General features: G+C 40.4%; 1 protein-coding gene across 1 annotated transcript in view; it reads right to left on the bottom strand.

The window, feature by feature from the left end:
* Nucleotides 1–20325, bottom strand: part of PALLD (palladin, cytoskeletal associated protein) — a 389064-nt gene that overhangs the window by 195636 nt on the left and 173103 nt on the right. The window contains exons 8-9 of the mRNA XM_032413166.1: nucleotides 12108–12227; nucleotides 9599–9941 (exon numbers count right to left, since the gene is read on the bottom strand). Of these exons, the coding sequence (XP_032269057.1) occupies nucleotides 9599–9941; nucleotides 12108–12227 (463 nt within the window). The remainder of the gene's footprint in view (nucleotides 1–9598; nucleotides 9942–12107; nucleotides 12228–20325) is intronic.

Genomic DNA, 20325 nt, shown 5'->3' with positions numbered 1-20325 from the left:
GTTGAAGACACAAACTGAAATCCGATTTATATGGATGAGAGATTCGTTAATTGAGAACAATTGTTTCAAAATATCCAAATATAGGAAATAGGCTTGTTCAATAAAAACCCAACTCAAGGTCTGCCTTGGATAGAAAAGGTTAGGAACCATAAAATGGATCGTGGTGCTGAAATGTAACTGACATAGGGCACCAAAAAGAAGTATGAATTATACTGGAAATTGCTCTATCAGCTTCCAACTACAAATAATCTTCATGAAATAACAGTAAGTGATCCCCCAGGATATTCTTGTTCTCTTATTCTCTCAGCTTACCTCCTGGGATGCAAACCTCTCCCCTACAGCTATCTCCTTGTTCTTCGTTCTCTAGTTGTCCCTTAGATCCTTCTCCAGATTCCTTCTATTGTCTATGAGATTCTTTGACTGTTTCTAACCAACATCCTCACTTTCCATTCTCATCAGAAATGCTTTTGTCTTAACTGAAATCTCTTTCCTTGATGATGTCACTAACTTCATCATGATCTTCTTTGAGCATGGAGGGCCCCATATGCTCCCTGTTTTCCAATGCTATTCTTTTTTATTATTATTAAAGATTTATATTTATTTATTTGACAGAGAGACAAAGCACGCACAAGCAGGGGGAGCGGCAGAGGTAGAGGGAGAAGCAGATTCCCCACTGAGCAAGGAGCCCGTTGTGGGGCTCCATCCCAGGACCCCGGGATCATGACCTGAGCGGAAAGGCAGACGTTTAACCGACTGAGCCACCCAGGTGCCCCTCCCAACGCTTTTCTTACAACAGTTTTGCCATCATCACCCAACATCTGCTTCTCTTTTGAAGTCTGTGCTCCACCTACAATCTCTCTCTTCCTTGCCTGTCACCAACAACCTCAGCCATTTCCTCTTTTCTCAATGACTTTACTGTTTAGCCTTTCATTTCCCACCATCACCTTTGGCCATCATCCATGTTCAGTTCCTTCTAACATCTTGACTTCATGGTTCCTCAACCACTTCCTCTACTGTGATGACCTTAACTTCTACCTCAACTAGCCACGCACACAGATAATCTCTTAAATTCCTTCATCACTTGGAGGTTCGTTCTTTCTTAAGATTTTGACCTTTCAGAGTCCTCTGACCACAAACACTGGTCCCTTTCCCTATCTTCCCATCTCACTCTCCCTTTGAGTCATTTTCCCTCTTGTTGTTACTTCCATTTTCTTAAGTCGTAGCTCTTGCCCCCTTAAGTCCTGATCTGGCTTACCATTTCCTTTCTGACGCCACATACTGCTTGAATGAGGATTTCAATGACACTTCTTGAGGACCATGACTTTAAATATTATACTTCTGCATCTTGCCAGTTCCTCCCTTCAGAGTACAGATTATGATTGAAATAAAGTCACAAAACATGCTCACTGAGTCTAATATAGGTTTCTCACTCTTGCTAGGAAATGTGTGACTCCTTTTTTGGTACTCCTGATCACTTCTCAGAGTTGTCTTCAGCCTTTTTCACTGTTCTTAATTTCACATTTACCACAATTATCCTTCCTATTTCAGCAAATGCCTTCATCACCTATTTTACTGGTAATAGTGTTATTTGACTTGGAACCTCAGTTTTCCATTCTCACATCTTTTCCCCTTCACTGCTACTTCTGAGGGAAAAGTTTTCATCCTCCTTTCTGTGGAAGGCCTTCTATGGACTATATGTTAAATGATGGTTTTCAAAACAGTTGGCTTATTTTTGGCTTTAAGGTGAAAAATTATCTTATTCCTGTCACTTTTCAGATGTACAACTGAAAGAATGGGAGTTTTGGTTGGTGTGGGGGTGTTAGAGAAAGTGTTCATGGAAAAGCAAAGTCATTTTGGAGTTTAGGACATTTTCTGGGGAAGGCTTCCTAAGGTGGGTTCTAGAAACCCAGATGGAATCCTGAAGCCGCTGGCTCCTAGAAGAGAGGAGCTCCAAGAGGGAAAGTGAGAGCATTCAGTGCCAGAACATTCTGCTTCCAACTGTGCTCAAAATTGAGCTTGGTTATTCTTACTGAGCAGGGAGCATCTATGATGAAGAGAAGAATGAGCTGATGTTAAATGCAGAAGGGAGGATGGAGGAGACAGAATTGGAAGTGTTTATTTCCTTCAAAAAAATACTCTGTAATTACAAATGTAATAAACCTTATTGTTGAAAACCTGGAGCATCTGGGGCACCTGGGTGGCTCGGTCAGTTAAGCATCTGCCTTCGGCTCAGGTCATGATCCCAGAGTCCTGGGATGGAGTCCCGCATCGGGCTCCCTGCTCAGCCTGCTTCTCTGTCTCCTCCCTGCTCTTGCTCTCTCTCACTATCTCTGTCTCTCTCTCTCTCAAATAAATAAAATCTTAAAAAAAAAAAGAAGTTGGAAACCCATGATTAACTAACAAGAAAATATAATCTGCTCAAAACTCCACCAGAGGACCAATGGCATTATTTTGATCTATTTCCTTCTAATAAAAATACACATTTTAGTTGGTTTAAGATTTTATTTTTCATAAAATTAATATTAAGCTGCATATATAACTGTTTCTATTTGGGGGGGCTTAACACTACATTGTTATTTCAACAGGAGATCCAAGGTATCATCTCTGAGCATGCTGTTCATATATGGCTCCGTCTGATCTCTAAGCTGAGCCCTCTCCCTTCAAAAAGGCCCCTACCTGGCAGGGACTTTTTTCAACTTACTTTGTAATCACTAAAGGAACTCTCATACATACTGAAGCAAGATGAGATGGAAATGTTGAAGAAATACTGCACTATCGTGGTGCTCTTTCTTGGAAAGCATCTAATATTTGAGATATACATACGGTATTTCTTACGGGTGGTTGAGTACCACTTTGAATGTACACAGGCTATCTGGAAGTATTTCCAACTATATTTTAGACACCAAGTAAGACAACTAGCCATAAAAATAAGGACTCAACCTCCTTTTGGAAATGTAATTAAAACACTACATTCACCAAAACACTAGCATGGCAAAGAACTGTTATTCTAATATCTAAGAATGTGACACTGTGTCAGAGCCAATTTTTACATGAAAAAAATCAGAAGGAAGAATACATCAAAATGTTATTCCTTAGTTAAAGGTTTCACACTTCAGGAAGTTCCTTGATTGAATTTTCCACTTCAGGGAGGGGTTGTTTTTAAAGTGATCCAACACCAACACTGTCCATTGCAAAGTCATCATCATATTGATGAGCCCGTATCTGCATGCATAGCCAGGTGCCACAGGACTGGGGCCATGATCTTGCCTACGTTCCTTATTCACCATTCTCCAACGTGCCTGGTGAATGTGTGTGTGTGTGTGTGTGTGCACGCGCACGCACATGTGATTTTATAACAAATTGAAAACACTACTTTCTGCCCTATTTTTTTTTTTGGCCCTAATATTATTTTGAAGGCCCTACTGGTTCCATAGTTTGCACTTTCACTACTACTAAACTGCTTTGTTATTTGACTAGACTCAGCAGATAAAAAAAAAACATTTAACCAGAAATGGAAGCTGGTGCCTATTAAGTTTTCAGGATCAAAAGCAGAATGGCTTATCTTCCAAACCTCAAATTGGGAAGAGAAGGTAATTGCATTGCACTGAAATTAATTTAGGAATCAGTCATTGGTCTACAAGATTTACATAATGTTAAAAGATGTGTAGAATTCTTGTGTGCATTCTTGCCAATATGATCTTCGAGATCACTAAATTATAGATATTCAAAAGCAATGCTTTTGTCTTTCTCATCTTTGTGTCCTCAGCACCCAGCATTATCCAACACTTTGCAGATGCTCAATTAACAGTGAGAGAATGCAAAGTGCTAGATTCTTAAATACATTTATGTACATTTAAGGACCTCTTCACAATTGCTTGATGATTGCATCTCTTTGACCTTTGTTGCTTATTTTGCCCCAAACTGTGTGTTGATCTTCTCCTTGCCTGTGTGTGTGCCTGTGTGTTAAACCTAGAAGGTAATGCTTATAGAATAGAACCTAGGAAACCATTTATATTCTAATGTCAGTGATATAGTGAGTTCTTGCATCCCAATTAGCAGAGGTTAAAGGATGGAAAAATGTTCAACTTTCTAAGTCATACTGACGAAGCCACACATTGGAATTTGAGCAGCAGTCCAACATCAACAGGACAGGAAGGGAGTAGCACAGAAGCTCTCAGCCTTTCATCAAAAGTCTGGCATCTGCTGGGGGTGTTAACATGTCAAGTACACACACCTTGAACTCGGCAGTTTGATTGTGTTGTGGCCAGCTGACGCTGTAAGTATGTACTCGAGAAGGAAAATGTCCTCTTAGACCTTCCAAATGTCTCACTTCCTCCAGGATGTTTTAAAGTAAGATGTTAATGAAATGAGAACACAGGAGAAAAGGGGGAGGAGTTGAAAGGGTCCCTAAATTGAGTAACCTGGCTGGACAAACTTTTCCAATGTATTTTAGTCCAGAGGATTCTTATTTAGTTCTTCATATCATTCTGTGTATAAGGTGAATGAGGTCAGCTGGAAAAGTATGATTAAGTGGGAAAATTCTGGAACTGGTGAGTCTCACAGCACATCTAGGTGTGAAGTTAAATAGAACAAACAGGCCTGCTCTAATCACGGGAGGCCCTGCTCTTCCTTTTTGTTGGTCTGTTCTTGCTTCATTCATTCAGAAATGTTTTTGAGCATGTCAGGCCCTGATCTAGGTCCTGGTGAAAAATGGTTAAGGTTTCTACTCTCAAAAAGCTTACCTTATAATAGTGGGGCAAAAGCAGGACACACACTAACAAGAAGTCAATAGGAAGCTATCAGAAAGAGTTGCATGCTCTGCGGTCATGAAAGAGGATGATTTATTGGAGAATAGCTGGGTTGAATAGCTGGAGAATTAGCTTTAGGTTGGGTGGTCAGGGGAGGTGGTGACATTAAGCTGGGAGTCGAAAGCAAGAAGGAGCCAGCTATTAGTAGCAGAACATTCTGGGGAGTAGAACATTCCAGGCAAGGGAACAACTTGTGCTTGAAGTGTGGAGGAAACTTAAGGAACTTCCAAATATAGCAAGCCGGGTGCAGTTCAATCACTGATAAAGAGAGGGACACAGGCTGCTATTTCCTCCTCTTGGATCTCTCCGACACAGCATTCTTGTCCCCGCACACGCAGTGAAAAGGACGGGTCTCTGACTACACATGCTGCTTATTATCGCTTATTAGCATGAAGATGCAGCTTTGCTTTGTCAGTCCGCAACTGCACTGCCATGATGCACAAGATCCCCAGGACCTTAGTATGAAGGGGTTTATAGAACATGCCCCCCCTCTCTTGAGGCGAGAACTGCAGGAGCAAGTAGGTGTCAAGGGTAGGACTGAGAGAAAGGGCAAAGACAGAACCAAAGGTAGTGAAATGCCACTCTCAAAAAGCCTGATTCATTTTACCCTTTTCAGATTGGAAATGATGATGCTGTTTTCTCTTTATAGGCCAGCGGAAGAGAAAGCAGTAAGAATAGGAGCAAAGAGAGTTAAATCCGTACCTAGCTTAGCTATTAATTAAGCGTGTTAAAAATTCTGAAAAACATTTCATTATCATTCTTCCAGTCAAAGGGCATGGACTTTCAGGCTAAGGTGTATATTACCAGCACCAGGGTGATGAACATGTATCATCTTATCTGCTGACTTGTCCTGTTTCTGGGTGCAAGGACTTGCCTGTTGATTCACCCTTTAGAAATCTCCCTTTGGACTTCTCATTTTGCTTCTTACACAAGTTTATATTCTACTTCCCTCCCACAAGACAGGAAGAATATTAAAAACAAAGAAGCAAATGGGATTTGAAAGCAGCATGTTATTTAGATATTGTTTGGTCTAATTCAGGAGGTGAGCCCAGTGGAAAAACATGACCATGCTTTCCTATATGCTTTGCAAATCACCTACTAAATTTGGCATTCCCAAGTTTTCCTCTAGGGTTTATTCCTGGGGATCCCATGCATATCCATGCCTTTGAAGAACTGTGTTTCGGCAGGAATAAAAGAGAAGCAGGGATTTTGTTTCCTATTAACAAACTGAGCCCTATGTTTATTTTGAATCTTCAGACATAATTTGCAGAGAGTGGGAGGCAATAGACTTATATGGTGCACTCCTAACAAGGAAAATAATGTAACAAATAGCTCATAAGTTAGGTTTATATTTATTCCTTTCTCTTTTTCTGTGATAAGAAATATGACTTAAGCACCTTGTTGCTTCTTTTCTTCGCACTGTGATAGATTTTGAGTATCAGACATTAAGCCACATAAGTAACTCTGATTTATGAATTTTTTCCTGTGTAGTGTTCTAAGTGCACGTCTGTTCCCACAGCAAGTGGTAAAGTTATGCCACAAATCCAGTGTGCATAGCATCTGGCACTTACTGAATGGCCTATATTGAATCGTGTTAAACTTACACCTGAGGGACAGTATCTGAGACAAAGACACTGAGAGATGCAGAAACTGAAGTGGATATCAACAGGACACTAAGCAGGGAAACTCGCCCTCAGGCAGGTAGGGCAGACTCAGCTGGAAGTCTGGGAGGGTTGCAAAGCTATTGGTGAGGACTTCAGTTGGGTTAGAAGGGATCAGGGCTGGACCTTGCTAAAGAAAATAATTCATGACATTTCTATCTTTCCACTTTAGTCTTTGATTTTTTTTTTTCTTCTCATGATCAGTATTGGAACTACTGAGAGAAAAAACGCAAAGAGATTTTCTTTTTGAAAATGATCTTTCTTCAGGAATCTAACAAGTCAAACACGATTTTCGGGTTAATTTATTCCAAGAGTAAATGTTTTAATTCCTATTATTTGCCCCCCTCCTAATTGTTTCCTATTTGATTACAAATGATTCAGAAGAATGAAACACCATGAATTCCCAAAATATAAGCCTCTCCTTTCATGAAAGGGAATAAAATCACAGGCTAATGGAAAAAGATTAGAGCAATGCATACTTTTTCACTGCCAACAATGAGGCAAAATTTCATTTTCTCCCCAGTGTCCAAAAAGAAATAGACACGTGTAAGAATTGTACTTGGCAGTTACCTGTGGTCCTCGTCAATAACTTCAATGCCATTCTGAATTATTGCAGATGTCATTCCATGGAATGATAGAGCACTCCTCTATCAATGGATACCACTTTTAAAACAATGAGAAACCTTTTCAGAAAAGACCATGAGAATACAAAAGGAGTGAAAGACCAAACAAGTAACACTGGTAACTTCAAAAAGGCAGGATGGAAGAAGAAAAGCAAATAGTGTTCACTTTTTCTTTAATTACTTCCATATTGTTTGAATTGGCACATCGAGCATGCATTTACTTTGTAATTAAAACAAATCCAAAAAAGTATTAAAGAAAACTTTAAAATATGTATTTTGAAGGTGTCATCACATATTTTATTTTCTACCTAGTAAACTGCAGGTAATAATACCATATGAAAAGAATTAAGTGATACTCTAAGGATATACTTAAGCACATAAAGATTTGGGGAAAAAAAAAAAAACAGTGGTAAAACTTGGTACAAGTAATGTTATTTCTAAGCTACCAGGTTTTGTGATTAGGTGCTCTCTGCCTTTCCCTAAATTTCCTCATGAAGCAGGGAGTAACCCCTTTATATGGATATTAAACACTAAAGTCCATTTTTCCTCTACCTTATGTTGTATTGAATATCTGACTAATAAGCAAATCACGATGTCACTCTTTAAACTTGTACTTAAGTTACTCATCTTTTTTTTTTAAAGACTGATTTATTTGAGAGAGAGAGCGTGAGCATGACTGGCGGGAGGGGCAAAGGGAGGAGAGAGAGAATCTCAAGCAGACTCCCTACTGAGCAAGGAGCCCAACGCAGGGCTCGATTTCGCAACCCTGAGATCATGATCCGAGCCGAAATCAAGAGTCAGAAGCTCAACCGCCTGAGCCACCCAGGTGCCCCTATGTTACTCCTCTTCTCATTAAACACAGAATTGTTCTCTTTTGTAGACACCCCCCCCCCCCACCACACACACTGGCATCTCTGTAAAGCAGAGCCATGAGCTGACGAGCTGCTGAAAGTCCCGAGATAAGAAGGGCTGTAAACGCCTGTTCACAGCTCCTCATGTTTGCTCTCCTGTGATTTATATCCAATTTATGACAGCCATTATGGTAGATACACTTCATTTAATCAAGAGCACAGTCAAGTCCTCATCATTAAAAGTCTTCCTCAGGAGAGCAGGTGCCTTGTTTCATTAAAAGCACTACAAATACATATTCAAAACCCAAAGGTAAAAGGAGTCAGCAGTGGCAATTAATTTTATGGGTTGGAGCTACCAGGGTATAATTCTCTTGTAAGGCTGCCACTTCTCAGTTCATTCTACCTGCTCATCGTCTCAGGGGAGCTGGGGCACAGGTATTCAGTGTTCACCTGCTATTTTTCACACCACTGTATACACACCTAGGAGCCCCATTGCCTGAAAAACGAGCTTGGCCTAAATGCAAAATGAAGTGCAGGGTAGTAATAGACAGATTTTGGAAACTGCAACACAAGATTGTCCAGAAGTTTATTCTTCTAAAACTGTCTGCCCATTTGCTAACTTAAGACATTCCGTGGCTGATTTATTTGATTAGTCTAACAAGGCTCATGAAATCACTGAGTAAACAAAGTGATGTACAAATGTAAGACATTCTAATTGAAAATATTGTATACATTCTAACATTTCTAAAAAATGAGCTGATGACAGGGAGACGAGAGTAGGCTGTTCAATCCTAGGGAAACAATAATTCCTAGATTCTGGCAAATTCATTCTCATGGAAACGTGACCTCATAGGTATGTATACATTACATATGACATCTCCCACTGACCTCTATCAGGGCAGTAATTCAAGATCTGTTGTGCTATGATAGAACCTATTGAGTTCATTGATTTCTGCCGCTCTCTGACATTGTAATGGCTCTATTCATAACAACTCTCTGCTGTGTGGTGCCAAGACAGCTCATGTAAGGTTTACCATCCTAAGGAAATAATGGATGTCAAATATGAAGGTGGTATTCATGGAAATAAACAGTTCTATGGAATTCCAAAGCCAAGGAGGCTGTGTGGTAAGGGGCACTCTTCTTCCTGAGGGGCCTGGTTATCTCTGGGTTCACTCCCCTCCTCAGGTTCTGCACACTGAATTTCCATCCTCAGCTTTCAGTCTTCCCAGGATTATCTCTATCAGATTTCCTTACTGATTCTTAAATTTAAAACATTTGGAAATGTTTTTAAAATAGCGAGCTCAAAGTAGGTCTCCTTTCCCATCACCTCTGGGGAGTGGCTACATCCTTGCTCTACATTGGAAGGCCACGCCATGAACAGATATTTTTACAGCTGAAACCAGTTATGACTTTTAGCAAAGGGTACATTTAACCAAGCTTCTCATTTACCTTCTTCATTTTTAGGCATCTTTTATATTTTTGAAGGACACCCCCCCCCCCACCTTGTTAGCAAGGTCACATCAGCCAGGGACGACTTGCCTGCAGAAAAGGCAACTTGCCATATAGCTGAGTCCAGGCAAAATGCTTTCCCTGGCCAGAAAGGCAATTCAGCAGGGGTATGGAAAGTATTATAAAAACCATGCAGAAATACTCACAGTTTTGGTTTGGCAAGCAGAGGTGGTGGCTCCTTAGTGGGTGAAAGTAGGACAGCTGGTGTTGGAAGAGATTTATTACTGTTCGCTTTGCCGTTAATCAGTCCGTTTACTCCATGGCTGGGATGGACTCCATTTGTTTCCCGCTCAGCAGAACTGAACTGCATTTGAAGGGCTGCCATGCCGAGTCCTAACTCAGGGCTGTTCACCTGCTGGATCTCAGATGGGTTCTTTGAAGCCAACTCAAAGGAACTTGTCTCCAAGATTGGAGGGGGAGGTGGAAAGTGTTGGAAGTGATCATTGTTGGATTCTCCCACTGAGTCATAGTTACAGTTTTCAGTGTTGGCTAAAGAAGGGGGGAGAGAGGAAAAAATAATAAGATGCTATAGTTCAACGGTTATTTTCATGCTGTCAGAGACTACCTGAGAATCCCTTGTGCCCTACTAAGTTGTTAAAGAAAAGGTAGCTCCCCTGCTCTCTCATACGATGCACAAGCAAAGCCAACTCGGGGATCTGGTTCTTCCAAACTGGTTTTCAGGGACTGCTACCTGTTTCATTTCCTGATTGAGCCCACAAGTGGGGAGACCAGCTACCAATTCATTAACAAATTTCAAATAACATCTAAACACAGAAGTTGGTAAAAAAAAAAAAAAAAGACAACACAAATAATATCAACTAATAATGTTTTGTTGGCTCACATTGCAGCCCGTGGATCTGAATGAACATCCCACCTATGCCTCATGGACATTAGCTCAAACGATACAGGCTTTATGAGGTAGGCAATAGATATTCATGCTATTTAAATCTAAGGAAAGTAGAATTCTGAATTTAAGTAAAATGTCTTATGATCTCATTTATAATGTTTTTCCAATTCAGATGACTGTCACGGCTGTAATCCAGTACAAAAGAAACAGACTCGTTAACTCTCAACAAACTGAAAGCATCTTGAGATAAGATCGTGTCATCCTTGGATTCCTCACCTTGCCCAGAGCCCAGCAGACTCCTGGAATGTACTCAAAAAATGCTTACTGAGGTCAACCGAAAGCTCAAAAAATATTTGATTACGTTCGGCCTACAGCAGATGCACCCCAGATGAAAATGGGCAATACTGCACACCAATCTTCGCGACATCGATGTTTAGAGCCCAGAGTTTCAGCCATGTTGTTGAAGCACCGCACTCCCGCGATGCCCATTTGATGGGACAGTCTCAAGCCACCTCTGAATCGAACACTGGGACCCTCCCTGCTCTGCAGCTCCAACTGTGGTCTGTTTCCCATTTAAAGTACTGATTCAGATCCGCTCCATCACCCATCTGGTGAACATTACCTTTCTTTTCTTAATTAAGATGAAAAAGCATTTACAGTTTCCCTTCTAATATCCTTAAGCCAGTCTTGTTTGTGCTTCTGCTGCCACCTAGCACCAACTTTTCACTCTTCCAGAGAGATCAAAGTGCAGCTCGGTCCTTCTCCCCAAGTCTGTCTCAGCAGCCACGGCCCATTTCTTGATTCCCTACTGTATGTACTATGTGCCAGGATTGGTGGAAGCACTATTTTAAAAACTACTGTAAAGTAAATAACAGTGATGAGACAATAAAAGTAAGCTGAAGTAAAGCTAATTAGTAACAGCAGAAAATAGTCAACTAAAGTTATAAGAAAATAAAGGAAAAAGCTGTTTCAGGTTGCCCTTGTTAGTGGTACATTTCTGAGTTAAAAAAAAAAAATCCAGGGGCGCCTGGGTGGCTCAGTCAATTAAGTGTCCCACTCTTGGTTTCGGTTCAGGTCATGATCTCGGGGTCGTGAGATCAGGCTCCCTGCTCAGCGGGGAGTCTGCTTGAGATTCTCTCCCTCTGCCCCTCCGCCTGCACTCATGCTCTGTCTTGCTCTCTCAAATAAATAAATAAATCTTTAAAAAAAAAAATCCAGATAGTTCTGAATATTGGCCTTAACACTATAATACACTGCTTACACTGCTTTAGTTTTTCGTATCAGAATTACATCCCATTTTCAATGAAATGTGATTTCTAAGGTCTTTACGGCTTCTCCAAGTTACATTAGGTTTATCTTGTGTTACTTTTTCAGAAGTTTCCATCGTGGCTTAAACAATGATTTGTTTGTACAAGTCCCAGCTCTTCGGTTGGCACTGCTGAGAACAGCGACCGCACCTCTGATTCAGAGGTGGCTTTCTGCTGTCAGCATGATTCTGGGTTAGCATGAGGATGTTAGGAAACCGGATCCACTGTTTCCAAGACCAAGTTGCATGACTTAGAAAATAGCTCCTTGTGTGTTCAGTTGCTACACTGTCATTATCTTTCTGTTTTTCATCTCCACTTCCATTCCCCCTCCCCCAAAGCCTTTGTTTCATGATGAGACACTGGTTGTTAGGATAACTCCTGGAGGGGCAGCAAGCATTCCTAAAGGCTGAGCTCTCCTCTGGGGTAGTTCTTTGTGCTGTGGTGAACCACACACTAAGTGCTAGGGAACAGAACCCAGTCCATTTTTCACTCCTTGCATACCTGAGGTGACAATCAGCTGGGCAGTACTGGTTACTGATCCGTAGTCATTTCTTGCCGAGCATGTAAAAATCCCTGCATCTTCGGGGAAAGTCTCAGCGATAACTAGGGTACAGATCTCCTCTGGAAGGGAAGAGAACAGAATAACTCATTTGAGTGAAACCACAAGATCATCTTGAAGAGGTCAGAGCCTCTGCCTTTCTAAAACAAGCAAATCAGGTAACAAGTACTATACAGTCTCTTTACAAAGTACTCACAACAGAGTTTCTCTACATTGAATTTAGCAGTTCAGCACAGGGGCCAAAGCTTTGACATCAGACTCATCCTTTGTGCCTGAGGCAAGATCAGCCTTGGTTTCCTCACCTATAAAATGAGGACAATATATACCTAATGGGGTATCTGTGAAGATAAATTAAGATATTTGCCAAGGGTGTATCCCTGCACCTGGTATGTGAAAGATGCTCCGTAGACACCAGCTCCATTCTCCTCCTGCCCAGTTTAGTTAAGTATATGCGGAAGTTCCTTCAACTTCAATGCGGCTGCCTTTTATGTCAGCTCAACTGAAAAGCAATTAGCAGGGAAAATCAACCTTCTCTGAAATGCTGACAATGGGGAGAAAAAACAAAATATGTCAGTGCTGGGCCTGCCGACAACTACTCTGGAAGCTACTGTCACAGTGTGACGGTGTTGTGCTGTGAAGCATGAAAAGCCCAGACTCGAACCTACTACTGGGGCTTGAGTAAGGGTCCTGCCATATCTTGCCTCTGTGACTTTAGTCAAGCTCCCCGAACTTCAGTGTTCTCCTCTGTAAAATGGAGATAATAACAGAAACTACCTATAGGGTTTGGATTAATCATGCCTCATAGGATTAACCATCACAGGGTTACTGTGGGGGATGATGAGCATGACCGTGACAATAGCCGACTGTTACAAAGCTCTCATCAGGTGCTATAGGTACAGTTACCAGCACTGAAAATAGATTTAATCCTTTTATTAACCTTACAATTAGATGTAATATTATTAGCCCATTTTATTGATAGGAAACTGCAGCACAATAAGGCTAATTAGTTTGCCAAGGTGACATAGCTGACAAGTGGTAAAATCAGAATCCAAGCCAAGTCAGGTTCCAGATTCCATACTCCTAACAACCACCTCTTCTTGTGACAGGCTAGACACTGTGTTTGGGACACTGCCTGGCACATAGTAAATGCTTTGCTGCCAGTAAATAGAACCTGTTAGCATTAAAAAGCTAGATCTAGAGTGTATTGACTATTTTTAAATTGAATAATTATATTTTACCAATAAAAATATTATATTAGTAAATGTTAAGAGAAGGGATATATTTCTGATTCCCACAAAAAAGAGACTGTATTGATTATTCCCATATTATGTGGGCAGTCTAAGACTTTGTATCATAGACTTTTTGCAAAAATGGCTTCGATTATTTTCCTCTCTACATCCACGCAGAGTACAGATGTGTTTAATGTGACTCTGCAACTCCATCAAGTGGTACGATCTATTTCCCCAATCCCTGAATTTCGGGTGGCTGGCCTTGTAAGTTGCTTTAACCTAGAATGCAGAAGTGATGCTGGTCAGGGGTCTTCAAGGGACCTCGCTCACTTCTGTTCTATCTCTTGGAATCCTGCTGAGCTCCGAGGTGCATAAGTCTGTGCTGGTCACTGGAAGAAGGGCTACACAGAGCAGAGCTCAACCATTCCAACAGACAGCAACCTAGACTAACTCATTCCCAGCCAACCTGGAAGCTGACCACTGCCACACTGGTAGTCCAACTGAGGTTGGCAAAGCCTGACACAGACCACAGAACTGCCCAGCTGAGGCCAAGCCAAATGGCTGACCCACAGAATTATGAACTAAACAAATGGGTACTGCTTTAAGACACTCATTTAGGGGATGCTGTACTGTGCAGCCATAGCTGATGTAAGTGGAGAAGAGAAAATGCTTCTCTACCAACCTCCTTCTCTGACAGACCGCTAAGGGCAAACTTTTCAGACTTGTAGAATAATGGGTCTTCCTTCAATTCAACGATCAGGAATAAAAATTAGTAAATTTGTCTCAACGCATATATTATGTTTTAGACACTGGAAGAAAAAGTACCAGGGGTGGGTTAAAAGTGCTACCTTATTTTTCCCTTCCTAAAAACGAAGGGGGGGAAATCGGAGGGGTAGATGAACCATGAGACACTATGGACTCTGAGAAGCAAACTGAGGGTTCTAGAGGGGAGGGGGGTGGGGGGGTGGGTTAGACCAGTGATGGGTATTAAAGAGGGCACGTTCTGCATGGAGCACTGGGTGTTACACGCAAACAATGAATCATGGAACACTACATCAAAAACTAATGATGTAACGTATGGTGATTAACATAATAAAGAAATAAAATAACATGGTATTAAATATTTTTTGGATATTAGCTAAATATATAATAAAAATATAAAAATACAAACTGAAATGATACACATTAAATTAATGAAAGTAGTATTTGGGGAAAAAGATGGAATGAGGGAATAAAAAAAAGTGCTACCTTATAAAATAAAAACATTTTTACCTATTAAAAGGATCTTTAAATATCTCTTTTAAATACAAATAAAAGTAACAAATGTAAACAAACTACAAAGTATAAAGTGAAAAGTCTTCTTTTATATTCCATTCATGAATTCCATTCATTGGCGTTTATTTAATTACAAGTTATTTTAAGTTCTTAATAATGTCGTTGCTTTGTTTCAAATAACATTATTTTCTCTTTTTGAGATGATGGGATCCCTGAAGACTTCCTGTGTTAGAAATTGTGAAAAATAATGGCTCATATCTGACTCTAGCTTTTCCACAATTCACTGGAATACTTTTGGGGGCAATACCACTTGACCACACTGGGTTATACTCTATCAGATAGCTTTATATATGGTGACACTGGGCCTCGTAAGACTTAAGATGAGCTGACTCTGATTGCTCATTTCATGTCTCACCACTGAGTAATACACGTTTTTGAAATTCTGCGATCAAAACAGACCTTTAAAAGACCCATTTGGTATACCCAGTGCAAATGTAGATTTATATGGATAACACTACATAATTTTCTGGCTTTCTCAATTTTTACCCAGGTGAAAACAAAGCCAATTGGGTTCAATATTAGTAGAATATTTACTTCCAATGCTATAGTGTTGATAATAGCACAAAGAAACATTTATTTATTCAAATTCTGTACCTAGGCTCTATACTGTTTTATAATTTCAATAAGGTATTTCTATAAATCATACTCAAATTATGACTACATCCTATAAAACAAGCTGTGGTGTAATGGGTAGGAAGGTATAAATTCAGGCATGCTCACCTCTGCTCACCTTCGCCTCAATCAGTGAAGGTTTGAGAGACACGGATACATTTGAAGTACACAATTATTACGTGATGAAAAAGTTCACCGACCAGAAGAAAAACAATCGGACAAGAGAGAGCACGAGGTAAGCCTGTGTGTTTTTGAAGGTACTATACAGTTCTTAGCCTTCCAAATGGACGAAGATAAAAAGTGTGGAAATAATTCAAGTTGGAGCATCACATAAGATTAACAGTTTGGAAAGCGAGGTGCATCTGGAAAGGGACAAGGGACTGGAATTTTTTTTAACTGAATACATATGATTACAGGAGGAGTTAAAAGTGTATTTAACCAGAGAAGGATAAAACTTAGAATATCACCGCTGTAAGGGATTTTAGAGACTGACTAGCCCAAATCTCTCATTTCTTCAGGTGAGGTCCAAAGTGATTCTCTTAAGGTCATGGTTAATTAATGATAAAGTCAAAATGCTGAAATAGTCATCCTGCCTCCCATGAGCAAGCTTTTTTTTTTTTTTTTTTTTCTCCCTACAGGACAAAGCCTCTCTAGTTGTTCTGCATTTTTTTTCTAGTTCAGGGCACAAGGAACTCAGTGTAAAATGAGTGAGGTAAGGAAAGATTTAAGATGGGAAACAAGTTTCTTGAATCTGAAACTTTTAATTACTCTCACTATCCAAGTAATTTAATAGGAAATTCATCTGCAGAAGGAGATGTGCTGTGTGTCCTCAGAGACACAGATATACTGGAACAGGGCTTGAAATGTGGACATGCTGGTATCAGAAGGAATGAACAGCCTAATCTTTTGAGATTTGGGGAAAAAGACCGTCACGGACTGGCTGTCCTCTGAGAGATGGGCTTCAGGCAGAGGCAGGTCACCTTTGTTCCCTGTAGCAGGTGCTGGGGGGAACCAGGAAGACTTCCCGGCTTTCAGCAGCACCTAGGTGCTTCCTGCCTGGGGCACCACTGCCTGAGTCCCTGCACTATCTCCCCAGCGTTCGGCGCTCGCTGGAAAGGGCTTCTCTCAACCTTGGATTATTCATACCTGAAAAGATGGAGTTTCCGGAGACACTTGGAGAAATACCTATCACCAGTTCAGTAGCTGAGAATGCCCTAACTGTAAACACAGACCGAATTCTGTGCCTTGAAACCTACATTCAGAAACAGGATAAACTCTTATCTAGCAGGCATGACGTAAAGTGGTTTTGGAGTGATGATCTTGACAATTTTAAAGTTCCTTCTTATGTTATCTATGATTTTGTGATTTTTAGTTATGCCATTTTTAAAAACCCTGAGCTTATATATACAGTTGCCCCTTCTAAACCAGAGGGCCCCTTTGAGAATGAAATTTTATCATCACCGCATACTTCCATGACTTTGAGGATAGATTACAAAACCTCGACGTGGTCACAGAACCCTAAATGATCAGGTGGCTACTCTCCAGGTTCCTTTTGTGCCTCTCCCCTTCTTTCATTCTGAGCTTTGGGCACTCTGGCTCTTGGGCTGCTCCTTGCAAAGCCACAGACCTTTACGTCTCTGAGCCCTCCGCCTGACGTTTCCACCTCAACATGACTTTCTCAGAGAAGCCTTTTTTTGATTAGACTTGGTCAGATCCACCATCCGTATTGTAATCTTAAGATGGCAGACTTTCCTTGGAGACAGCGCTCACACCTATAAATAATTTATTGTGAAATGTCTGTCCACTTCTGCTCCCTTGACTCAGGCCTCTGTGAAAGCAGAAAGCATTTGTTTTGTTCATGGGTATGTTGCCAGCATCTCTGACTGGCTCTCCATAAATATTTCTGAATACATGTATGGATGAAATTTAGATTGCAGGAAAAAAGTAAACAGTTGTTTTACAAAAAGACTGTTTCGAATTTGATTGAGCAATACTTATTTTATATGGGGTTTTCAGGAATACTTCTAGTGATAAAAGCATAGTCCTGTACAGAGTCGACGGCCGACGAAACATCTAGAAAAGGCCACAAACTGACAGAACAACAACAACAAAAGAAAAGCATTGAGATGTTCTAGTGATCTTCATGCATTGCTATGTCCCAGTGACTTGTACTAGATAAAATGTGTACTAGATAAACTGCCCCAAAGGTTGTTCAGCTTTTCTTCTCTTGGAAAATTTCAGAATAAACTGACAATAGGCTCCCACTTTGTTGAAAGAGCATGATGGCTCATATGGTTCTGACATTATAAAAATGAAGAAAGCCATGAGGAAATGAGATGAGCTAGGTTGTTATACTGCATTTTTATCCAGTAGCATCTTATTTGAACAAAAAGACCTTTAAGACATCTGTAAAATACATTTTGGTGAGAAACAGAAATCAAGAAATGACTGCTTATGTCAAATAAAGGCAGTTAGAGGCTTACTTACCTATATTTAAAAAACTGTCCATTTTAGAAAATGGAAATTTTTAAAGTTACCAATAACTCTATGATACATTTTAATCCATTTTTCCTAAGTGAAAAGTTTTGATGGAATGGAATAAATCACTAAATTAGAGTCCATTTTTGCTGGTGATAAATTTTTTTTTTTATGGTTACCTAAAAATTACTTAATCATATAAATATCTCTCAGAATTCAACCTTGAGTTTCATTCTAAGTTTTGATGTACTTAACACTTGGTTAAATACAAATAATTTTGTTTGCCAAACGTCATAAAATGATGAGGCAGCAAGGATAGTATTACTAGGTCCTTTGGGTAATAAGGGGACATTTTTATAAATGCTTTCCTTCACAGCCCTTCCTTGTTTTCCTCTTTGGGGTCCAGCCTAACCAAAAAGAAATCCAGCTTTTACCTCCCAAACCACATGGTTTGTCTAAGACAACTGATAAAAAAGAACCTGGACTAAAATCAATAAAATGAGATTCAGTGTGGGTAAATACAATGTTTGCATAAATTTTTTAAAGGATTGTTTTACAGTTGCAAACTATATCTTATATAGAGGGTATTTTTATTTTTGGGGGGCTAATTTAAATGCACAGTTTAAGGAGTAATGAAAAAACGGACCCCTGTGCATCCATCAAGTCTAAGAAATAAAATATTACCAATACTTTAGAAATGCCCCCTATGTGCTCCCCAATTTAATCTTTCTTCTTCTTCTCCTTTTGAGGAGCATAATCAGTCTTCTGATTTTCATTATGTTATGTTTATCACATATGTATCCTTCAAAAAATGTGTTTAGTTTTAAAAAATTGAGTCATAAGCGTAAAGAAAAAAACTTGTCACTGTTCAAGGAAGTTCACAGGAACTATCTTTGGGTATAAACTGGCTTCAACATCCCTGTGAGTTTACAAAAGCCCCCACAGGAGTCATCAGCAGACAAGGTCATGAGTGAGTCCTGGGAAACCTACGGCTCACCTCGGTGGGGAAGTCTGGCGGGGCTAAGTGTGGGCAGGAACTGGAGAGCCAGCATGAATAGTTAGTGGAGTAAGCGTCCCCACGCTTTCTGTTTTTAAGTTCAATGTGGCCAGCTTCCAAATCTCAGCACCAGATCAAGTCAGAATGGTGGGGGTGGAGGGACGAAATGAATGTTCTTAGCTGAACCAGGAGGCAGGGCAGGGAGGGGAAAGCACGAAAGGCCAAGAGAAAAGAGAACTACCCTGCCATTCTGTCATCAGAGTAAAGGTCGAAGCAGTGGCAATGAGCTCTTCGTGATGAAAATGTCCATGAGTCTGTCTCTTGCATCACACTACTCCAATCTGGACTTGGCCTCCATTCCTGACGCACAGCTGTTACCCTCCGGCGGGCTCCCTTTGGCTCTTGCCTGCATTTGATCTCCTGCTTTCTAGGTGAATTCTCTTGCTGTGGTAGAGCACAACCCAAATAAAGAGTTGTGGAGGAAAACCTTTGAGACCTTGCAAGTCCGGAAACTCTTGACTACATCTTCATATGGAATCGAAGGTGTTGGCAGGGTATAGGATTCTAAGTTGGAGGTAATTTTACTTTAGAATTTTGAAGGCTTTGCTTCATTGTCTCTTTGTGTCTAGCCTGACTACTGAGAAGTCCTAAGTCATTCTGATCTTGTTAGTTTTATGTGACTTGATGTTTTCTCTCTGGACACTGGCAGAATCATCTCCTCGTCCTGGATATTCTGAATTTCATGATGCACACTGCTGTGAATTTATTTGCATCCACTGTGCATGCAATGAGTCCTTTCAATCTGGAAACTGGTATCTTTCAATTTGGGGAATTAAAAAAATTATTTCATTGATAATCTCTTCCCCTCCTTTGTTCTCTCTCCTGGAATCCCAATTATACATGTGTAGTCTACTTAAGCAAGTTCTCCAGCATATTCTAATTTTTTTTTTACCTTTGTTCTCTTATATTCTTTTTTGTCTTTCTGCCCTACTTTGTGGGATATATCCTCAACTTTTATTTCTGCTACCAATTTTTCATTCCAAGAACTTTTTGTTTTCCAAACATTCCTCCCCTCTTCTAAAAGCTTTTTAATTTTTACTTCTTGGATGCACTGATTCTCTTATCTGAGAGGAGTGCTGTTTTGTTTTTACATTTTCTTCTCTCTGCAAGTCTGTTTTATCCAAGTTCCTTTTCAGGGTGGCTTCTTTTCTTCTGTATCATCCATGACAGATGTCTCTTCGGAGGTCTTTTCTCTCTTCTTGTCTGACATGGTTCTGAGTTAATTAGAAGCTCTGAGCAAGACAGAGGAGCTTGCCAACTTTGGCCCTCCCGCTATGCTGATGTGGATGGCCTCTTCGTTGGAGAAACTTCCATATCACATGTATCGATTTTTCTTTCTCATGGGATGTTCAGATTGCCCAGAAAGGAGTCCTTCAGGCTCTGCCAGGAAAGGAAAGGCTCCGAGGCCAGCATTCTAGAAGGTCAGTTCAGAAGACTTGGAGTAGGAGC

The sequence above is a fragment of the Phoca vitulina genome, unplaced genomic scaffold, assembly GCF_004348235.1.
Source record: "Phoca vitulina isolate PV1807 unplaced genomic scaffold, GSC_HSeal_1.0 scaffold14, whole genome shotgun sequence".
NCBI classification, from domain to species: domain Eukaryota; kingdom Metazoa; phylum Chordata; class Mammalia; order Carnivora; family Phocidae; genus Phoca; species Phoca vitulina.
This window is presented reverse-complemented; position numbering and strand designations above follow the sequence as displayed.